Consider the following 24,194-nt stretch of genomic DNA (forward strand, 5'->3'; position numbering starts at 1 on the left):
TTTTCGTGATTTTAGGGCAAAATCTGAATCGGCCTCATGGTGGCGCTAGAGGGCCATGTGAGAAATGAGGGGTGGGGTCTCCGCGCCGCCAAGGCGGACGAATTGGTACCGGCCCCGGCTCTCCCGGTCGCTCCTAGCCCGAGTTACGGCATTTTATGTGAGCTGCAGTGGCAGGGGGTCCTCCACTGGGGGCGCCACCACTTTTGCATCCGTTCTGGAGCACCAGGAGTGGGTGGTCCCCGGGAATGCCCCGTGAGCAGCCCCGTTGGGGTGGTCATTTGGTAATTTTTGCACATGTGCTCATTTTTTACACTTGGGGGTCCCCGAGGGAGCTGGGGGTCCCTGGAGCTCCGGGGGTCCTTGGAGGTTGTAGTTTGGCAGGTAAGGAGTGTGTGTGCAAAATCTGGCATGGATCGGGGCAACGGTTGCGGAGATATGAGCAGGGCAAAAGTGTGACGTGTGACGTGTGTGACGGACGGACGGACGGACGGACGGACGGACGGACGGACGGACACCTCGAGCAGCTTTCTGTAGTAAGTGCGACCTACGATCGCAACAATAGCTACTTTTTTGTCTCAGGGCACCCCACAAATATATTTTTAATCCGAGGCACCCCTACATTATAATTTTCACTCCCAGCACCTTATATAAGGTGGAAACCTTGAATGTCCATTTTGTATTTATCATCTATAAAATGTACTAAACTAGATGCACAGCGTTGTGTGCTTGTAGATCGTCTGTTTTCACTAGTTTTGTGCGACAGTCTTGTATGATGAAGCAGGGCTTTGCTTTACCAAAAGATGTACACATTTGAAACTTGGAGTTACGAGGTTTCTGCCCAACAGTGACGATATTTTAGTGATTATGTTGCGAGGAAAACTTTGAGATAATAGACATTTTGGTTAGAACTGACTGAAAACAACTTTGTACTTCAAGTTTAAAATTATACTAAATATTTTTTCAAGTGTCCAAATAAATTCCAAATATTATCAAATGATCTCGCGGCACCCCTGGACTGCCGTCACGGCACCCCAGGGTGCCCCGTCACCCACTTTGAAAACCCCTGATCTAAACTACTACAAGCTATCCGGTATCAATGATGTATCATAAGAGCTAGATATTCATAAAATCAGTGAACACATGATCTACTCTAATAACGTCACACATAATCAATCATGATAATATCTAATCTACGACACTGGGAACCCTTCAGGAACCCTCCATGTTCTAATGACGGTTTCTCTACCCCTGAGCCACTGCCGCCCCTTGTATTTGCGTCATGTGACTATTAATTTACTGAATGTCCCTCCGCCGTCTGACAGTCTGACTGTTCTGCCCAATGGGCACCGGTCTGGGTTCTCCAACATTACTTCTGAGACGCCTACATTCAATCCCTCATCGCACACCCCTGGGCACATGTTCTATAGATCTGCTATCACCCCCCCCCCCCCCCCTATGGTTCTATAGATCTGCTATCACACACCCCCACCCACCCCACCCCCGGGCACAGGACTAGTATTATAATAGAACTAAACCAATATGACTAGTATATGAAGAATAGATTAACCAGCCGGTGTACTTTTCTTTTTTCTTTTTCTTTTTTTGGCCAGGGTCACCGGAATGTCACGCCCGCCCACACACGCACACGCACACGCACACGCACACGCACACACACACACACACACACGGATGAATACACACTCATCACACATCAGACATGCATGGGGTGCAGAAATAGCGACAAATTCACACTCACGCACCAACGCGTTACCAGATGCACATGACTCACCATGCAGCACGCGCACACACACACACGCACGCATGCACACACACAAGCATGCACGCATGCACGCACACACACACACGTGGAAGAACAAACATAGCCGGGCATTAAAAATAGCCTCATTAGCGTTAGCATCGCTACACAGTGGAACGCTCTGTGTTAAAGAGAGTGTAGGGAACACGATGTGTTCTGTTCTGAACAGTTTTTAAAAGGTCCAAAACAGTCTGTTCTGATTCCTAATGTTTTGTTAAATACAGTCAACAATGTTATATACTGTATGTAGACTGAAGAGAGACAGCGTAGCGTCTCAGTAAACTATAGGATCATAGAACGCAGAGAGACAGCGTAGCGTCTCAGTAAACAGCGTAGCGTCTCGGTAAACTATAGGATCATAGAACGCAGAGAGACCGTAGCGTCTCAGTAAACTATAGGATCATAGAACGCAGAGAGACAGCGTAGCGTCTCAGTAAACTATAGGATCATAGAACGCAGAGAGACAGCGTAGCGTCTCAGTAAACTATAGGATCATAGAACGCAGAGAGACAGCATAGCGTCTCAGTAAACTATAGGATCATAGAACGCAGAGAGACAGCGTAGCGTCTCAGTAAACTATAGGATCATAGAACGCAGAGAGACAGCGTAGCGTCTCAGTAAACTATAGGATCGTAGAACGCAGAGAGACAGCGTAGCGTCTCAGTAAACTATAGGATCATAGAACGCAGAGAGACAGCGTAGCGCCTCAGTAAACTATAGGATCATAGAACGCAGAGAGACAGCGTAGCGTCTCAGTAAACTATAGGATCATAGAACGCAGAGAGACAGCGTAGCGTCTCAGTAAACTATAGGATCATAGAACGCAGAGAGACAGCGTAGCGTCTCAGTAAACTATAGGTTCATAGAACGCAGAGAGACAGCGTAGCGTCTCAGTAAACTATAGGATCATAGAACGCAGAGAGACAGCGTAGCGTCTCAGTAAACTATAGGATCATAGAACGCAGAGAGACAGCGTAGCGTCTCAGTAAACTATAGGATCATAGGCGCAGAGAGACAGCGTAGCGTCTCAGTAAACTATACGATCATAGAACGCAGAGAGACAGTGTAGCGTCTCAATAAACTATAGGATCATAGAACGCAGAGAGACAGCGTAGCGTCTCAGTAAACTATAGGATCATAGAACGCAGAGAGACAGCGTAGCGTCTCAGTCAACTATAGGATCATAGAACGCAGAGAGACAGCGTAGCGTCTCAGTCAACTATAGGATCATAGAACGCAGAGACAGCGTAGTGTCTCAGTAAACTATAGGATCATAGAACGCAGAGAGACAGCGTAGCGTATCAGTAAACTATAGGATCATAGAACGCAGAGAGACAGCGTAGCGTCTCAGTAAACTATAGGTTCATAGAACGCAGAGAGACAGCGTAGCGTCTCAGTAAACTATAGGATCATAGAACGCAGAGAGACAGCGTAGCGTCTCAGTAAACTATAGGATCATAGAACGCAGAGAGACAGCGTAGCGTCTCAGTAAACTATAGGATCATAGAACGCAGAGAGACAGTGTAGCGTCTCAGTAAACTATAGGATCATAGAACGCAGAGAGACAGCGTAGCGTCTCAGTAAACGATAGGATCATAGAACGCAGAGAGACAGCGTAGCGTCTCAGTAAACTATAGGATCATAGAACGCAGAGAGACAGCGTAGTGTCTCAGTAAACTATAGGATCATAGAACGCAGAGAGACAGCGTAGCGTCTCAGTAAACTATAGGATCATAGAACGCAGAGAGACAGCGTAGCGTCTCAGTAAACTATAGGATCATAGAACGCAGAGAGACAGCGTAGCGTCTCAGTAATCTATAGGATCATAGAACGCAGAGAGACAGTGTAGTGTCTCAGTAAACTATAGGATCATAGAATGCAGAGAGACAGCGTAGCGTAGAGAACGCAGAGAGACAGTGTAGCGTCTCAGTCAACTATAGGATCATAGAATGCAGAGAGACAGCGTAGCGTCTCAGTAAACTATAGGATCATAGAACGCAGAGAGACAGCGTAGCGTCTCAGTAAACTTTAGGATCATAGAACGCAGAGAGACAGCGTAGCGTCTCAGTAAACTATAGGATCATAGAACGCAGAGAGACAGTGTAGCGTCTCAGTAAACTATAGGATCATAGAATGCAGAGAGACAGCGTAGCGTCTCAGTAAACTATAGGATCATAGAACGCAGAGAGACAGCGTAGTGTCTCAGTAAACTATAGAATCATTAGTAAGGGAAATAGGAAGTCTCCCTCTCTGCTGTATTCATAAAGACACAGCTTGGATCCTTCGCCAAAAGGAAAGATGAAAAAAAGGATGAAGGCGACCAAGCGTGCCGTTTCCCAAATGAAGCCCATTTAAGGAAGAACCAAGTCCCTTTGCAATCAATTACGCACGCACGCACGCACGCACGCACGCACGCACGCACACAGCAGAGGAAACCATGTAAGCAGCTGTTGGGGGTTCAGAGTCTTGCTCAAGGACACTTCGACACTAAACCCCAGGTATAGAGGAGCAGGGGATTGGAACCAGGAACCTTCCCATTACCAAGCTACTAATTACCACTTATTAATGCTGTTAGTAAATTAATGAGTGTGTATGTGTGTGTGTGTGTGTGTGTGTGTGTGTGTGTGTGTGTGTGTGTGTGTGTGTGTGTGTGTGTGTGTGTGTGTGTGTGTGTGTGTGTGTGTGTGTGTGTATGTGTGTGTGTGTGTGTGTGTGTGTGTGTGTGTGTGTGTGTGTGCGCGCGCGCGTCTCTTACTTGTTGGAACATTCCAGATTCTCCACCTTGCGTCTCAGCTCGTTGTTCTCGTTGGAGCATGTCTCCACCCTGTGGAAAACCCAGTTACTGCAAGGTCAGCTAAACGCAGAGAAGACCAGGCTACTCCTTTGACATTTTAAACCCTTTTAGACATGGAAAACATCTGATTTTTATAATTTAGCTATCCAAAAATAGCAGATCTACAAGCTCATGGTGCGGCACCATGAGCTTGTAAGACAACATTTTTAATATTTGCTTCAGGGGGGTCCCTGGAACAACATATTTTGTGATGGGGGTCCTTGGCCAAATACATAATTCTGGAGGTTCTTGACATGAAAAGGTTTTAGCACCACTGATTTAGAAACACTGGTTTTATCTAGGCTCCATCACCCTAGGGTGCTGTGATGCCAGTCCAGGGTGCCTCAAAATAATCTGATAATATGTGGAATTCATCAATATCATCAATTGATGAATTTATCAATATGCACTGTAATTGATCAAGTTATTTTTACATCTATGGCCAACTCTTTTCACCAAAAATAGCCGATCTACAAGCTCACAACGCGTCACAAAAAAAAGCTCACAGCGTAGATCGGCTATTTCTGGTGAACCTTCCCCCCAGAATAGAGATGCTGGGGTTCAAGTGGTTAAACATCAAGTATTATTTCCAGTCAGTTCTGATGGAAACAGATATTTCTCAGTAACATAGCCTACCGTATCTCAGATGGAAAGAGGTGCATAGTTACGTTGCGTAATATGATACAAGATTATAAAAAATGTAAAGTTATTAACAGAGGTGTCCTGAGTCAAAAAGGTTCTAGAGCAGTGGTTCTCAACCTGTGGGTCGGGACTAGAGCCCTGCATCGGGAGCGCACTCCCGCGGGACCTGCAGGACCCGTCGCCATGTATTGCGGCGCGGGCTATATTTTAATCACCGCGGGCGGGGACATGCGGTCAAAATAAACTCGGCGGGCGCCGCGAAATCCCGCACTCTCCCGCAAGCCTGAGGACAACACGCAGCACGCACCTAACAGTACGTGGACTTTCTCTTTCTCTCTCTCTGGCTCTATCTCCCCCTCCCTCCCTCCCTCTCTCGTTTGTTCTCACCGGTGCGCGGATAGTTGCGGCGGCATTGTCACTCACTATTTAACCCTTAAGTTCTGTTCAGATTCACTACACCTTCGTTCTGTTCGGGTCATTTTGACCCGGGGGGTATTTGGTTTAAAAAAAACAACACTAATATAAATGTTAACTTAACAAATCATCATGATACATTGACTTTGACTCAATACCAAACAATTCATATGATATATATGGTAAATGTTTGCATTCTTGCTTTGCTATATCACATTAAACACTGAAAGAGCTAGGCGTTTTTAATGATTTAGCTGAAATTCATGTAAAAAAACTACTTTATTTAATACTGGGCAATATTGCTCATGCTTATAGGACAAAATGAAAATCAGACAATATTTTTATGAACAACATGCCCATTAATTGAATACTTGTGGTTCAACAGGACATCATTCTCACATAGAGCTGAACACACATGTGAACACACATGAACGTCACATATGAATATACACTTGAACGTATACACTAGGACAGAGGTTTTCAAACACTTTGGTCTCAGGGCACCCCTGTAAACAACATTTTCATCCACAGCACCCCTGAAATACAGTGTTACTTTACAGCACCTTATGTTTATGTAAAATAATGTAAAATTTCCCCTAAGATAGCAAGGAAAACTTCAGATAAGTGAGGTGTGAGGGGTGAGGAGGGGAGGGGTGAGGGGTGAGGAGGGGAGGGGTGAGGGGTGAGGAGGGGAAGGGTGAGGAGGAGAGGGGGTGAAGGTGTGGGGGGGTGAGGGCGATAGGAGGGGGGAGGGGGGGAAGGAGGTGACTGTGTGTCTTTGTTAAGGGCCTCACAGATGAGAGGCCGATGTTGGGTCAGATCAGATCTCGTGCCCGGGGTTTATCGGTGTTCATTTCAAACGACAGCGATCCTCTGTCTTGCGACCGGGCCCGGTATATCCCGCTGTGCCAAGTGAAATATCTCAGACCATTACAAATGAGACCGACGTCTCGCGATTCTAGCCACCCACGATCTCGGGGGGGGTGGTGCCATGAGAGACGTGACTAGATGAAGATTCCGCCCCCTCAAGAGGGATAAAATCAAGAGTGTTTTTCTCTCTCTCTCTGTCAGTTTAATTGCCATTTGTTTAATGTTTTGACAATGAGGGTGTTCCAGGTGATCCCCAGCTTAATGATGGAGACCAAATGGTAACCAAAAGGACTATTATTTATACTAAAGGGAATCTTTCTCCAAAATAATCAATTAGGCCTACCGCATGCCAGCAAAGTCAACGAGCCAACGACCCAATTAGCGCAGAAGTCCTGCAGCTGCGGTGTTCTGACTCGCTATGCTCCAAAATCCATTTTATTACCTAATTAAATATTAAAACAGCGAAATTAAACAAATATATTCGCTATAGTCTATAACAAAGAGTCTCTCTCTCTCTCTCTCTCTCTGTCTGTGCCATATTTGTAGCTAATAATGCAGTATTGATACTTTTACTTAAGTAAAGAATGGGAGTATACTTTTTCCATCACTGCGCAAATTAGACTACTGAGGCGCACATGGGTATGGTATAACGTACCTACCTTGATTACAGGAGAAAATAATAAAATGTACTTCTTAAAATGAATTCATCATGCTTGTGCTTGTTGCTAAAAAAGTAGGTATTGGCAACATGACTAGTGTATCGCATGCATGCCTCACACGTGCAAGACAACAGCCATGTTACCATACCTTAGCATTTGCAGAACTTACGCTGCTGGCAGCCGGAGGAGGAGGACATTATGAGCGAGTGTGCAGGCCTATTCGTGGACTCTTTTTATTCTGACTTTGGTTGGTGTTATTACTGTTATGTTGATATGATTGATCTGAACCAAGCTGGACCCAGTGGATTATGTAGTCTACAAGGAAGCACGTTGGCTGTCTCACCCTGTCTGTCTGTCACAGCAATGGATTAATTGGTAGAAGTTGGTGTTACATTCTTCTTTCGTGTATCATCGTCCTTTGCACACAAGTGATAACTGCGCCATCATGACAAAACATTATAAAAACAAAGGTAGGTTGGTAGTCTTCTAGGTAGGCTACTGTGCGCACACTGGCCGCTGCTCACTTTATAGATATTATAATTATATATTCAGTTATGTTTTTGGCAAGCGAGACGCGAGATGTGATGCGCATCCAGCAAGACACGGCTGAGAGTGTCGCATCTCCAATATCATTGATTGACCAGTGTCCACTCCTAAAAAACATCAACCAGCATTTGAACGGCAACCAGCCAGACATTAAACAGACATGAGCTTAATCAGCTAATAGCAATTATGAATGTCCAAACCTCGCCGTTGTGGGCGTGCAGTCGCAGAAAAAAAAAAAGTTTAACCTCTCGCTTTTTTTTTTTTTACTGTCCCACCAACATCCAAGCATATAGAATAGGGACAGGCCTAGGTTCCTCAATATCATTTAGCTGGGGACCCCCTGGAACTCCCCAAGGACTGGCGGTCCTCTTTGAGGACCAATGAACAAACTGACAGAACGAGAGGCGCAATTATGTGCCTGCAGCCCGCGCGTAAAAGTAAAAAAAAAAAAGGAATGCAATGGAATGTCTCTGACTTTGAGTATTACATTATATGAATAAGATATTATATATAGGGTGTCTGTCTGTCAAGTTGCACAAGGTCAATTTAGAGCCCTTATAGGCTAATACACGGATAGAACAGCACTGCCCTAGCCAAATCTGCGCAGCAAAAAAAAAGACACTGCCTTGTTGCCAAATGACTGCGCAGAAGAAGAAAAAAGAAGAAAGAACGCTATAGGCTATAACGTTTTTGAACAAGTGATTACAACAAGGGAGAGAGTAGGCTAAAGTAAAAAGTAAGTAGGCTAATAATAATAATAAAAGTGTAGGCTGTGACAGAATAGCCTACACTCTGCGCAGCCTAAAAAAGGGAGGAGCTGGCTTCATATAATCTGATGCAATCCCGTGAGCTCATTCAGACGACAATAATTGTAAAGGATTCCTACCCGATGACCCGAAAATATCAAGCTTTTTTGATATTATCGTGAGTGCTCCCGACGAGTCCCGAGGTCATAAAAAAGCTAATTAACATAATCCGATCGTGTCGGGGTACTGTTCAAGCCCAAGACCGATTCCGGGGCCGACCAAACGATTTTCCCGGGGGGTCCTCCCGAAATCTGGTCGGGGATCCTCGGCCCCGGGATCGGCTCAATGTGAACGGGCCCTTAGTATACATGCTTTCTTTTATTTCTGTGCATCTGGGGTGGTGGGGGGGGGGGTGTGGGAGGGAGGTGGGGGGGGGGGGGGTTGGGTTGGGGGGTTTGGAGGGGAGGGGGTAAGGGCGAGGTGAGGGGGGTTGGAGGGGTGGAAGGGGTTAGGGGGTGATTGTGTATCTGTGTTTGTACATGATTCCTTGCATTTCTGTGCATCAGGGGTTAAGTGTGGGGAGGGGGGGGGGTGCGGAAAGGGGGGGGGGGTTCGGAATGGGGCTTCGGAAGGGGGGTGTTAGAAGTGGGGGTGACAAGTGGGGGTGACTGTGTGTCTCTGTTTTGGCATAATACTGTGTATTTCTGTGCATCTGTGCTTCCGGGTCAAAATGACCCGAACAGCACTTAAGGTTCAAAAAATATGAGGGGGGTGTAGCATGGGTGTAGTGCAAAAATATTTTTTTTACATGTTCATCTCAGAAGAATCTTTAAGGCCAGTGAGTTTCAGGTGGAAACAATGTAAACTTCTACCTTTTTTTTTTAAATGAAAATGTAAAACGGGTCAAAATGACCCGAACAGCACTTAAGGGTTAACCTAAATAACAACTATATAGGCTATCATGTCCCATCGCAATATAAACACTTTACCTCTGTTAACATCTCCTCTCTCGCGCTGCCGCGCACACTAGTCCTGATGGTTCTGGATCTCAATGGATAAGATACAAACATCAATGCTTTATCGCGCAGATGGGTGTTTGTTTATTTTTGGACCACAATGCTTATATGAGAGGATTTTAAGATGACTCAATATTATTCTCCATAGAGAAATTACTTCAGTGAACCGGGGGATGAGCTACAATACCAGAGGGAGCGCTCAAAACGACCTGATAGTACAAACTTGTATCACAAATATGGGTACATTCTCCTTCTACAATACTGCCACACAGGTGTGGAATTCCTTGACTGTTTCTCTTAAGACATGTGCTGGGCACCTTCAAGGTGGCCCTAAAAATCAACATTTCAGGAGGCCAGAGGCAAAGGTAGTTACCACACCTCCCAGTGAACACCCACCACCTTTTCATTATTATTATATTTGATTATTTCATTAAATGTAGTTTCTATTCCGTACATAAATGTATTGTCTAATTATATTAAATGGTGTTCTTGTTCTATTTAGCAATGAATTGTTTAGGGCTTCCAACGTAAACTGTAAAGGTCTTATTGGGACGTTCCTTTTTGGACTGGATGTGTAACCGGACTGTGCTGCAATGTTGTGTTGTTGTACTTGTCATTATTATTCATGATGTGTCCAAATAAATGAATCAATCAAAAAACATCATTACTTCGTTACTCTATAGTAGTAGTTGTTGTTGTGTTGGTGGGACCCTAATGAACTCACTTCTTCTCCAGAGCGTCCATGTACTCTTTCTTCTTCCTGCGACTCTCCTGGGCCGAGATCTGACACACACACACACACACACACACACACACACACACACACACACACACACACACACACACACACACACACACACACACACACACACACACACACACACACACACACACACACACACACACACACACACAGGGTCAGATTCTGAAATGTAACTGTTTAACAGTTTTACTGCCAGATTTATTATTCATTTATTTGTGCTGGTGCCAGCAAAAAGTAGCTTACCTTTGCGATGTTATAGAAAATTATCTAGGGATGATTTCCAAACATAATCGTTTTCAATAAACACATATACATGTACTATAGCCAAATTGACGGCAGGGGGAAGCCTTATGCAATGAATGGATGTGAAATGGCCCTCCCCTCTTTCCGTCGTTCAGAGCGTAGAAATTGCATAATCTAGATCGGTCCACAGAATACAGCCAGGAAGTGAATTGGACATCATTGATGTTTACGTGTGGTGGAGATTTGAAAGCAGCGTTATGGGAGATGTTTTTACTGTACACACCCGCGCGACCAATCATCAGCTTACAGTCATCAAACAAGATAAAAGACCGGACGTTTGTATTGGCAACGCGCCGAAGTCAGAATTGGGACGAGCGTTAACGTTCGAAGCGGTAAAATAGTTAACTGTTCAAAATAGAACTACAAATAAAATGGATGAATAAAATCCTGAGGCTGATAAAAATGAATATCAAATATCAAAATACTGAATCTTGCAAAAACAAAACTGTCCTGAGTAGGTTAAAGATGAAGAAGCGCTGCGCTGAGTAAGGCAAACTGATAACAGGTGATCTTTGGAGAGGGTTTAGTTTACAGGACAATAGTTCTAAGTTCAATTCTGTTATAATCATAAAAGTACCTTGTTTTTGATCTTCCTGCGGATCTTCTTCAAGGCCTTCTCCTCAGCCTTGCTGAGCGGCAGCTTGCTGGGAACAGGGTAGCCCTCGGCCACCAGGGTGCGCCGTTCCTCCTCCGTCAGCAGCAGAGGACCCGAACCCTGCAGCTTCTGCACCAGCCAATAGGAACACACTTACTAAAACTGCAGGAAATAGTTGATCTACAAGCTCACATCACGTCGCCAAGCGACTTCACTATTTGAAACAGACAGACAGACAGACAGACAGACAGACAGACAGACAGACAGACAGGCAGGCAGGCAGGCAGGCAGACAGACAGACAGACAGACAGACAGACAGACAGACAGGTGTAACTCACATGCGGGGCGGTGAGCAGGGGGGAGTTGGACAGGGAGGAGGAGGAAGAGGCGGGGCCTCTGGGCGTTACCGCCCCCTTGTGGCTGGAGGACACCGGAGCTGCTACTGCAGCGGCAGTAGAGGGTCCCGGGCTGCGGGGGGAGGCGGGGCAGGACAGAGGCCCCTCCCCCAGGGGGGTGTGGCCCCGGTGGGAGGGGGAGGGGCTCTGGCTGCCCTCAGAGTCGCTGCCGTGCGAGCTGGGGGGGGTGGGGGGCATCCGCAGAGACTCCAGACCTGCAGGGTCAACATAAAACCCAAGACTGATATGAGATGTGTTTTCAGAACATGATTTTTTTTCCCAAAATAGATCTAAAAGCTTGCAGCGTGGCACTTGGTGCCGCGCTGTGAGCTTGTATATCTGCTATTTTTCATTGGTTAAAGCACAAAATAATTCTAAAAATGGGCCAATGGGTTAAAGCCAAAATTAAAAATTAAAAATCCCAACAGACCATGTCCCAATAAAGAAACCAATATTTGCTATGTTTCCCTGAACTGCCTTTACTGAATGTGTGTGTGCATCAATCCATGCTTCATTTTATAGAAGTATCTTCTGAAGTTCTGTTGTATTCTATTGCTACTCTGGCCAATTCAAATACTCAGATCTTGAAATTATAACTGCTTTTTAGTTTGGAGATCACTTGACTAGCGTTTTGACCACTTTGTCAATCACGTCGCTACACCTTTATTTATTTATTATTTTGTGGATCTGCACCGATCTCAGAAACAGCTTCTATGGAATCCTCAAGGCTGAACTCAGTCCCCAGGATTGAGAACTTTAACCCCTGAGACGCGCTGTGAGCTTGGAGGTCGGCTATTTCCGGTGCTTGATACCACACTGAACTAAGCATAATCAAGTGAATACTGGAGATGTGGCGTGACGGCATGGATTTCTACACAGAGAGGGCAATTCTTTCAACATAAGATGCTGCATTCAAGTTCAGGAGAGTTTGGACAAGGCAATTCTCTTGAATGCTGCCTTCAGGTATGGCATGGAAAGAGGGGCATAATTGAATTTCTTTCACCATAGTAAAAACTGCATTCATGGTCTGGAGAGGGCACTTTTCACAGACGGGTAAAAGCCCCCTTTGATGTCTATTTGTGCAATAAATAAAATAAAGATCTACAAGCTCACAGCGTGGTCTGAAGCGACGCGTTGTGAGCTTGTAGATCTGCTATTTTCACTATAGTTTTGGTCCCAGGCAAATGTCTAATTTCAGTTTTGGGTCACAGACTAGAAAGTTTGGGTATCACTGGTCTACTGCAAATGGTTCTCACTTTTTTCATGTCAAGGACCCCCTGTCAAATTGACTCTTATCAGCCAGCGGACCCCCCATTTGAAAAGACATGCACGGCAGGGACCCCCCCATAAGAGAAGATTCTTACAAAAAAAAAAAAAAAGATTTCTTTTATATATTTGAAAAGTGATTTTGAAAAGGGAGCTTTCTGCATAATGAGTACTTTATACTTTTGGCACTTTCAGTACATTTTGATATCAATAATTACCAATAAACTCAAGTACATTTTAAACCCTTTTACTTATATTCTACCTTGTGGTATTAATACTTGTACTTGAGTATTTCTTCCAACACTGAGTAGAAACAGGACAGGATCAATGATCTCACCAACATACAATAAAACACATTCTCTGTCAAGACAAGATTGGCCAGCAGGGGTCTCCAGAGCATCACAGAACAAACAGACTGACTCCTTAGAGCTTCTCTTCACTCTTCGTGCTTTTAACCACAGAGTTCACTCTTCGTGCTTTTAACCACAGAGGTTCTCGAGCTGTGGTTCAGGACCCCCAGAGGGTCCCCAGATGATTAGAGGAATAGTTCACAGCCCCAAAAATACTGATTTTATATCAATTACACACCCCAAAAAGCCTTGAATTAACTGATTTCTTCCCCTTGGGGCATTAGAGACTCAAATGTAAAATACAGTTTAAGTGTATGCACTATGCACTATGCAGGGTATCGGCACATTTATAAAGTGACAGTTTTAGCCCCTTTTAATACCTCTGAAATGAAAAATAAAGACTGTTACTGTTTGGGTAAAGTAATCAAGAAACTATACTATCAAAGGGAAAATGGTCAATACCCCTGTACTATCTAAGAAAGAGCAGACATTGTGAAAATAGACAAAATAGATTGTGGATATGTTGGGAGCGCGACACCGGCCAAACAAAACATTTTAACATTTTAATCAGTCGAGGAAATAAACAGAGTCAAGTGTGTTTATGTTAATGAGTTGTTTGTTTATGTTAATGAGCTGTTTGAACTACAACTCTACTGTTTCTGCATAAGGCAGGTTATTAACGCCGGGCTGCAAACTAGGGACATGCTGGGCCCCTGATTCAGCCCGGGAAAAAGAGTTGGAGAGGCCCTCATTGCGCGCTATAGAGAGAGATCTCTCTATAGCACTGCTGCTACTCAAAGATTTGCCATTTCAGATCATGGCAAGTGACAAGCCAGTGGGCCAATTACATGAGTTATATTTCGTCGTTGTCGGGTGGAAACCTTGTATGTCCAAAACCATTAAAAAAATTCATTAAACTAGTGTGCGAGTCGCTGTGTGCTTGTAGATCTGCTGTTTTCACTACTTTTGTGCAACGGCCTTGTATGATGAAGCAGGGCTTTACTTTGCGAAGAAACGTACGAATTTGAAACTTGGAGATACAAGGTTTCTTCCCGACAGTGACAATATTTACACCCCTGTATTATGTTGGTGTGCCCATGGATTCTTGGGACATGAAAAGTGTGCCCATGCAGAAAAAAGGTTGAGAAACACTGACATAAAGGTGATACACCATGAAATTTCACTTTTCCTATTTTAAAACCTTTTTTTGGGGTCCCACTAGCACCTTCTATCCTCACAAAGTCCCATTTCTGACCGTTGTGTCTTTCTCTGGTTTTGGGTAGGCGAAGGTTAAAAGCATCCCACGGGTTCTCAAAACAGGCTGTCCAGATTTGCTGCCTATAAATTGTACCCATCATTTTCCAATGCTAGTAAAGCAAGCCTGATCAAAAGTATCAAACACAGACAGACAGGTTTGGTATAGGGTTTTGACCTCTGACCTTTGGGGGACAGGTTGAGGAACTGGTCGACCTCATGAGGCTCCAGCTTGATCTGAGGGACGACTTCCTGTTTGATCACTTCCTGTTTGATCTGAGAGAGAGAGAGAGAGAGAGAGAGACAGACAGAGAGAGAGAGAGAGAGACAGACAGAGAGAGAGAGAGATTAGACAGACACACACGACATCCTATGATGTGAGGTTACACTTACGTGTTACCAGTCTGTGAATGGACGTGTGTGTGTGTGTGTGTGTGTGTGTGTGTGTGTGTGTGTGTGTGTGTGTGTGTGTGTGTGTGTGTGTGTGTGTGCGCGCGCGCGCGCGTGCGTGCGAGTAAGTGCATGTTGGAGAGGTTATACAGTAGTCAGTAGACTTCATCCTGTTACACTAAATTGTCACTTAAAGGGATATAACACTTTCAAACAAGTTTGCAGATATAGTCCTTCTAATGCGTGAGCAGGCCGTCATTTTTCGATAACTTGTTTTATATGTTCAAGTTCTGACGTTTTAATCAAGGGACTATTTTTCTGTAGCGCAACAGTACGTAGTAGTGTGGTTTCCGGTTTCCGGAATTAGTTCCAGCCGCTCGGCGCTCCGAGTTGAATTCAAGTCCGCCGCCCGCGAAGAAGAAACAACGACAACACAACAAGAAGACAATATGCGTTGCCTTGTGCCTACTTGCACTAACGTCGAGTGTAAACTTGCTGTCAAATCACATTTCCACAACTTCCCACGCAATGCAGCGTTGTGCCAGATATGGCTAGATGCTCTTGGACTCGCAGACACCATAACATACACAAACATTTCCAAGAAAAGACAAAAGATATGCAGCGACCACTTCCAGGCCACGGACTACACCGCTGGTCCGCCTGGTCGTCTCAAACCTGGAGCTGTGCCCAGCTTGTTGCCGTCGGTGGTACCACTCGAGGTAGGATATCTGTTTTGTGATAATGGCAACAGACAGCGTTGCAGGCTGTTGTATTTGTATGCCACCACCATCCATCAGTTTGACCCACTATCACTAGCTTGTTGATTCATTGTTATCCACGCTACACTGTACAGTGACGTTCTATTATGGAGTCGAAATAAGGCATATCTTTATTACCAATGATGACTGACTTTTAGCCTATACCTCCCTTTCCAGCCAAGTCTGTAACGTTGTCTGCCTTGTAAGTGCTGTGTTGCCTAAATATCAGTGATGGAAAAAGTACTCACAAACGTTACTTGAGTAAGAGTATTGAATACTTTCTGTAATAAAGAAATACTCTGTTACAAGTTAGTCTGGGAGTACTCACAAACGTTACTTGAGTAAGAGTATTGAATACTGTTATATAGAAATACTGTTACAAGTTAGTCTGGGATTCAAAATGTACTTGAGTAAAAGTATGAAAGTATTAGAATCAAAAGGTAGGCTACTTGAATTAACAAATGTAAAAGTTCAAAATGTTTGAAAATAGCAGATCTACAAGCTCACAACGTGTAGAGATGAGACATGGTGTGAGCTTGTAGATCGGCTGTTTTCAAATAGCCATATAAAATAAGGGATAAAATGTATGTTTTTTTTATATATATATTCTGATTATATCTTCAAAGTCAAATAATAGGGAATTGGAAATACTCAAGTATAATTTTGAGTTACTTTACACCACTGCTAAATATTGAAATGCAGTTGATATCAAGTCCTGAATATGTATGTATGTTCTACTTTTTACAGACACTGGCTCGATCACATATGTCAACACTGCGTGTCAAACTGAGCAGTCCACCAAAACACCATGACTCAGTTATGACCAGTCAAGGAGCTGTCTCAACTTCAGGGTTTTACATTGCCACAAACCCAGCTGTAGACCGACAGTCATATCAAAAGGTAAGATTGCCAAAAGATATTCACTACTTGGTTATTGTCAGATCAACATACTGTTAGTCATTTTCTGTAGTGCTGTGCTCTTGTTGCCTGGCTCCAGCCAATAGACCCGCCCACTCTCTGAGTGGACAAGCTCCAGCGTAGAGTCTGAAATCAGGCTAGTGCTCTTGGTTTGCTACCAACATTCAGAGCACAAATTAGTCTGTGCACAAGAAGAAATAAATACAAAATAACAATAGGAATGATGGATAACTAACAAGGTAACTCTGCGTGTGTGTGTGTGTGTGTGTGTGTGTGTGTGTGTGTGTGTGTGTGTGTGTGTGTGTGTGTGTGTGTGTGTGTGTGTGTGATCTTACACTTTCTGCATTCAGAGTTGAGTTGATTCAATCAGAGTATTAAAAAAATCACATGATTTTCTAAAATAGCTATAGACCAGGGGTCTTCAACAGGGGGTCCGGGACCCCTAGGGGGTCCTCAGAGTCACTACAGGGGGTCCTTCAAATCTTTGTGTGATAGAAACCTTTTTTTCTCCTTTTTATATGAACCACTTACTTGAACCCTAGCGTCCATATTTCGGAGAATTTCCAAAAATAGCAGATCTACAAGCTCACAACGCCTCGCAGTGCGAGGCGTTGTGAGCTTGTTGATCGTCTATTTTCGGCAAAGAGCTTTGGTGTAGAGGGAGAAAAGAGCAGACTAAGTACAGAGGGAAAAGTCAAGTTTTTTAAGTATTGACGGTTCAAGTGGTTAAATATCTGAAAACACAAATTGACATGAATCCAAAATACACTGACGATTGTGCTGTCAAACAATGAAACTATATGGAATCTATTAAAAGGTTGTGGGGGTCCCTGCTTCATCTCTCTCTCTCAACTAAGGCGTCCTTGGCCTGAAAACGTTGAAGACCCCTGCTATAGACATTTAGATATATGCAGATTGGCAAATATTTGAAATGATGTACTTTATATTACCCTATAATTGAAATTATGTACTTTATATTACCCTATAAATTGCAAAGAAAATGCAAATATCCCAAAGGGTTACATCTGTGACGGTTATTGTGCATTCATAAGGGTGGTGTCATGTTTATAGTTTGACATTGAAGGCTCAGAAAAGGATGTTTTGAGTCTGGAGCAGAAACTTTGCCCTATGCTTGACTAAAACCCAACATTTATGTTTTGTAGGAAAGCCTGGAAGAATCCATTACAGAGATGGTTGTAGGACCTTCAAGTCCACCTATGTGTGCCTCTTCACCACAGCCCAAGTGCCTTGGGTTGTTGGCTGCATCTTCTCCAGATGTGTCAATGCAAGCGTCACCAGAAAAGATAGACGTTGGACTGTCTGTGTCACCTGAAGCTGGGTCAACCCCAAAGACCAAGCGTAGGAAATTGGCAGCCTCGTTTCTGGACACAAGTGTCAAATCCGAAGAAGCACCTATAGACAAATTAGACATCAGTTTCCATGCACTCAGTCAAGAGTCAAGTTCAACCGATGACTTGAGCTCTGACTCTGATTCCAAAAGTTCAATTTCTACATGTGCTTCATGGCAGGAGGAGAAGTGGATTGTGAATGAGTCCAACTTGATGGCATTGTTCCATAGCTGTCCACAGTGTGGGAAAAACATTGTTGAAAAGGTTAAAACAACAACAGGAAGCATGATCAAGATATCTTGGCAGTGTGTCCAGCAGCACATGGGAGAGTGGAGTTCTTGTCAATCCCTGGGTGGCATGCCGGAAAACAACTTGTTGGTAGCTTCAGCAATTCTCTTCACAGGCGCAACATACACAGACATTTCTGATTGGTCAAAATTGATGAACATTCAAATTCCTAAGTCAACCACTTTCTATAAATTGCAGTCATCCTATTTGCTCCCTGTAATAGACAGTGAATATGAGAAAAGGAAAAATGCCATCATTGCAAAGATTCTCCTAGATGCAGAAGTGGGGCAAGGAATCGAAATATGTGGAGATGGGAGGTCTGATTCACCTGGATACAATGCAAAGTACACCAGTTACTCTTTCATGGAAGACAAGACAAAGCTCATAATCCACTTTGAACTGCTACAGGTATGCCTGCAAGTACACTTATTTACCATGTACACTGTTTTGCATTGTCAGGACCTTTTTGTATATAATAATATAATATCTAAAGTAACACATGATATAAGGTCCAAAGGACAAATACACACATTTATTTATTTGGCCCACTGACATCCCACAAATGTATTTCTTTCCGGGTTTCAGCCTTGTCTTCCACAGAGAAAGACAATTATGTGGAAATGAATTTTGCTGGATTTTATTTATTTATTTTTTAAATTAAGGCCAGGAACACATTTTGCTGTTTGGGAGGGGCTTACAATTACAGTACATGTACAGTATAGCAACATATTTGTTTTTGTAGGCTAATATCTGATTTAGCCCTAACTATAGGTTAATGTTTACTGGAGTTTGGGTTTAGCACTCTATTTCTATGAATTTCTAACTTCATTATAATGTATTCATTTATTTTACCCAAGGTGACTCAAGCGTCAAGTTCCGTTGCTATGGAAGTGGAGGGGTTCAAAACAGGGCTACGGACGTTGTTGGAGCAGGGTGTTCAAGTTGACTGTGTTGTCACAGACCGATCAGTGTCTGTGAGGAAGACCATGGCGGACGATTTCCCTGATATTCCACACGAGTTTGACACATGGCACACATCAAAGGGTATGTTTTAGAATTTGTTACGATAATGATTCATTACTGTTAGTAAGGTACTAGTATGGACTAGTACTAAAGCCCAGTCAACACCTACGCAACTAGTTGAAACTTGCAAAAAAATTGCAGCGGTGTGGAGTGGACTGACCATCTGCAGTGCAAATTTGGGATATTATGTGCAAGAAGTTTCAAGGGGTTGCAGTTTCAAACCAGCTGCGCAGGTGACATGTACTGGGTTATCGGATGTTTATTATTTTCACAGGACTAAAGAAGAAATTGGTGGCTCAGGGTAACAAGAAGGCCAACAGAGCACTGCTGCCTTGGATCAAGTCCATTACTAACCACTTGTGGTTTTCTTGTGCGTCTTGTGGGGGAGATGCCGAGGTGTGTGTGTGTGTGTGTGTGTGTGTGTGTGTGTGTGTGTGTGTATATATATATATGTATGTATTATGTATATATGTATATGTGTGTACTGTATAACAATATATTTTGTGGATTTGGCATTGTTTCCTTTTTTAGGAGCTGAAAAGGAGATGGAAGTCCATACTGTACCACATCCGTGGAGTCCACACATGGAAAGAAAGGCGGGTGAATAGAGGGTGCTATCATGGACCGCTAACTGATGAGGAAGACAGGAAGAAAAAGTGGCTCTCCAAAGACGCTGAAGTCTACAAAGTCTTGTGTAATATTGTACTTGACAAGAACCTGGCGAAGGACCTGACTCAAATGGCAAAGTTCAAACACACAGGTATTTTTATTTTATTGTATAAAAAAAAATCCAAAAAAAAAAAAAAAAAAAAAAAATTTAAAAAATCAACAATAATTGATTGTACATTTGTGACCTTCAAAGGAGAGCTAGAGAACTTTCATTCGGCGATGCTCAAGTATGTACCAAAAAGATTGCATTTTTGCAATGTGGTACAGAAGGCAAGAACCCAGCTAGCAGTGTTGGAACACAACGAAAATGTGGGACGTGCACAAGCCACAACAGCTGCAGGTATAGAACAAATATTCCTTCTCATATCTAAATTACTGGCTACTACATTGACTAGGTTTATATTGTGGTACATAGTCAGTGCTTCAGAGAAGCATCATGCAGCATCTCGATGTGCTCTCATCCCAAACAGCAAACATCACATTCTGTATATTGTACCTGTAATTGCAGCTACTGATGTGACCTACCTTTTAAAGTAGTCAACACATATAGACTGAATGTAGTACAAGACCATGTTTTCTATATGTATGCCATGATTCTATTTACTGGAATTACAGGCTGCACTTTAATCTAGACTGTAGGAAGTAATCTGTTATGTCATGTTTGTTATAATTTCAGGAGCACCAAGAACCAACACCGTGTACTCGAAACATGCAAAGGACTGGGTTGTGAAGAAGATCTCGGTGGAGAAGACCTACAAGTTCAGGGAAGAACTTGTCCGGCAAGCCATCAATCGGCGCGTAGAACACACTACATATAAAAATGCTGCAGCCTCAAAAGTCCAAATCCCGGGCCTGCCTTGCAATATCGCTCCAATTGAAAAACCAGACAAGGACCTTCTCATTGAAAGGCATGCTCCCCGCTATGCACACAGGGAGGTGTAACCACTAGTATCCATATTATGGGGGAAACACAATGCGTCATAGCACGCTGTGACCTTGTAGATTGGCTAGTTTTGGTGTAGATTTGGGATGTTAGGCAGGGATACCCAGCACTACAAGACTATACAACTGTGTTGCACATGCAACTTTTTGGTTATATATTTCATAGCTTGATACTGACATGATGATACTGTCCATTATAATCTTTTGCCTCTGACCATTTGTTTTGCTTCCAGTCATACAACATTGTGGAATAGTTTTCTGCGAGACAACTGACATGATACTGACCTTGATATTATTGACACGAATTTGAATTTGACTGATGCTGACATGATACAACTGACATGAATTCGACTATGATACTGACCTTGATATTGACATGAATTTGACTGATACTGACCTTGATATTGACATGAATTTGACTGATACTGACATGATACAACTGACATGAATTAGACTATGATACTGACCTTGATATCGACATGAATTTGACTGATACTGACCTTGATATTGACATGAATTTGACTGATACTGACATGATACAACTGACATGAATTAGACTATGATACTGACCTTGATATTGACATGAATTTGACTATGATACTGACATGATACCAACTATAATAGATGCATGATACTGACCATGGCACTATCATCATTGTTTTGATGTTTTGTTTTTTCTTTTCTTTTTTGTTATCACATAAAATGTTCCATTAATGTTGGCCAAACGTGACCTTTAGCTTTGTGCTTGGCTCTTTTGTGTGAGCATACTGTTCCCCCTGGAATAAATATGTATGGCTTCAAGTGTTTGAAAAAAGTTCCTATTACAGAAATATTGTATGCTCCCCCACTGTTGTAACTCTGAGGACTCCTTAGGGCAGGGGTTCCCAAACTTTTCTCAGTGCACCCCATCAATATGTTTTTAATCCGAGGCACCCCTACATTATACTTTTCACTCCAAGCACCTTATATTTATAGTATATCGTCGTTGTCGGGTGGACACCTTGTATGTTCAAAACCGTTCGTTTTGTATTTATCTATAAAATGTACTAAACTAGTGAAACAGCAGATCTACAAGCACACAACGCCTCTGTCTGCTTGTAGATCGGCTGTTTTCACTAGTTTTGTGCGACGGTCTTGTGTGATGAAGCAGGGCTTTGCTTTACCAAAAGAGGTACACATTTGAAACATGGAGATACAAGGTTTCTGCCTGACAGTGAAGATATTTTAGTGATTATGTTGCGGAAAACATTGAGATAATAGCCATTTTGGTAGAACTGACTAAAAATAACTTTGTACTTCAAGTTTAAAATGATACTAAATATTTTTTCAAGTGTCCAGAGAAATTCCAAATATTATCAAATGATCTCGCAGCACCCCTGGACTGCCGTCACAGCACCCTAGGGTGCCTCGTCACCCACCTTGAAAACCCCTGCCTTAGGGGCCCTGGACCCCCTGTCTAAGACCCATGTTTAGATGGAGGAGAAAAGGCATAATACGTTTCAAGTATTGCATTTATTAATAAAAAAAATACACAATGTTCTCTTATGATTTATTCCACTGATAACTCATCATCGTCCTCCTCATCATCGTCCTCCAATAAGTCCATAGCTTCTTCAACTTCCTTGTATCCAGCATAGGTACCATCAGCCGATGGGAATTTGGAATGTACCGCTGCTACAAGACACGCCGGAAGAACTCTGCGATTTCTACGCCCCAGACGTTCACCCTTCAGGATCCACTCCAGAGTCAACCTGTAGGCCACCAGCCTGTACTGACTAAAAAGAGAGAGAAAATGCAAGGTCAATATACAATATAAAAGGGGTGATTTTACAACACTTTTTAGACATTTCACAAATAGCTTCGATATTGTTTCCTGGAGATTTGGTAAATAGTACGACTATGGGTAAAAAGATTAATTTCACATTCATTTGATACCTTGAAGTTGGTAGCTCTTGAAATTACGAACTGAAATGAACAAGTTCATAGGCTTTATGTAGTAGGCCTTCATCTTATTCAGCATTGTGAAATAATCCATATTTGCTTATAGATGCTGTTCATAATATAATAATATAGAGACATTGATTGCAACATGTAACCTAAGCCTTAGGCTACATGTTGCAATACACCCCCCCCCCCCCCCCCCCCTATTTAATGGCATTTCTATCTATTACCCCAATTCATATTGTAAAATCAAAGTAGGCCTATACTTTCAGTGTAAAAATGGACCCGGCCTAGTCCATTAGGTTCCATTTGTACTATCTCTGCGTTACAGACCCATAAGGGTCCATTTGGTTCTTGACTATCATTTAGCTATAGGGACCCCCTGGAACTCGCTCCATCAAGGACCCCTGGGGGTCCCCGGACCCCACTTTGAGAACCAATGGCCTAAGGGACAGACTGACATCCTTTCAACTGTATTTTATATGTACTGCCATTACAACAACATGCATTTGTGACTGTCACTCAACACTGCAATGTGTGTGTGTGTGTGTGTGTGTGTGTGTGTGTGTGTGTGTGTTGTGTGTTGTGTGTTGTGTGTTGTGTGCGTGTGTGTGTGTGTGTGTGTGTGTGTGTGTGTGTGTGTGCGCGTTTTATAACCAATATGAATGACGCCAACACTTACACTTGTGAGAGCGTCCCGTTTGGACCATCTGGTCTGGAATGACGTTTCCAGTTGATCCGTTTCATTCGGAAGAACGTGTCCAAGACTCCGGGGACTGTGTGAGCCGAGAAGTCCTGGTGGTCTGTCACACATGATATTCGTAGATCATCTTCATCTTCGTCTGTCTGTGCTAGCTCAACTTCTTCCAAAATGGGACTCAGCATGTCCCATTCTTGACAGCAGAGGGACTCTTTCTCAGTTGGCATAGGGATGCATTTTCCACATCCACACCACCAGTCTTGTCCAGTCCTCGGAGCAGGCTGTGGTTCTTCGACCTCGTCGTCCCGAACCTGACTTGCTCTAGAACGGTTAGCCAGCTCTTGCTGTGAATATTCCGGCTCAAAACGATACGGAACAACACCAAAATCAAAGACTTCTTCGTCATCCGACATGTTTTGACAACAAAGGGACCCAAAACAAAGGGACCCAATCCAAACAAGCCCAAAAGCTTTCTTGATGCGTTTATCCTTTTAGTCGACCTCGTATCCGTGTACTGTCCTGTTCTATTTCCTATGTTTACAACCTCTCTTCAGGAACGCCCACGCAGAACAGTAGGCTACGCTCAGAAGGCGCAATGATATGAGCACACGTAAACTGGCCGGGTCTACTTTCTAGAAAGCAACCAAACATTGTTAAATATTAAGATAATAAAACAAGTTATCGAAAAATGACGGCCTGCTCACGCATTAGAAGGACTATATCTGTCAAGAGTTTCATGGACGTGTTT

The 24,194-nt window shown here is 43.3% G+C and overlaps 1 protein-coding gene across 1 annotated transcript in view; it reads right to left on the minus strand.

Moving 5' to 3' along the window:
• Window positions 1-24,194, minus strand: part of creb3l2 (cAMP responsive element binding protein 3-like 2) — a 77,404-nt gene that overhangs the window by 14,503 nt on the left and 38,707 nt on the right. The window contains exons 4-8 of the mRNA XM_080754544.1: window positions 14,654-14,744; window positions 11,542-11,813; window positions 11,186-11,332; window positions 10,267-10,325; window positions 4,572-4,640 (exon numbers count right to left, since the gene is read on the minus strand). Coding sequence (XP_080610670.1) covers window positions 4,572-4,640; window positions 10,267-10,325; window positions 11,186-11,332; window positions 11,542-11,813; window positions 14,654-14,744 — 638 coding nt within the window. The remainder of the gene's footprint in view (window positions 1-4,571; window positions 4,641-10,266; window positions 10,326-11,185; window positions 11,333-11,541; window positions 11,814-14,653; window positions 14,745-24,194) is intronic.

The sequence above is a fragment of the Nannobrachium achirus genome, assembly GCF_963921795.1.
Source record: "Nannobrachium achirus genome assembly, chromosome: 23".
In the NCBI taxonomy this organism is placed as follows: Eukaryota; Metazoa; Chordata; class Actinopteri; order Myctophiformes; family Myctophidae; genus Nannobrachium; species Nannobrachium achirus.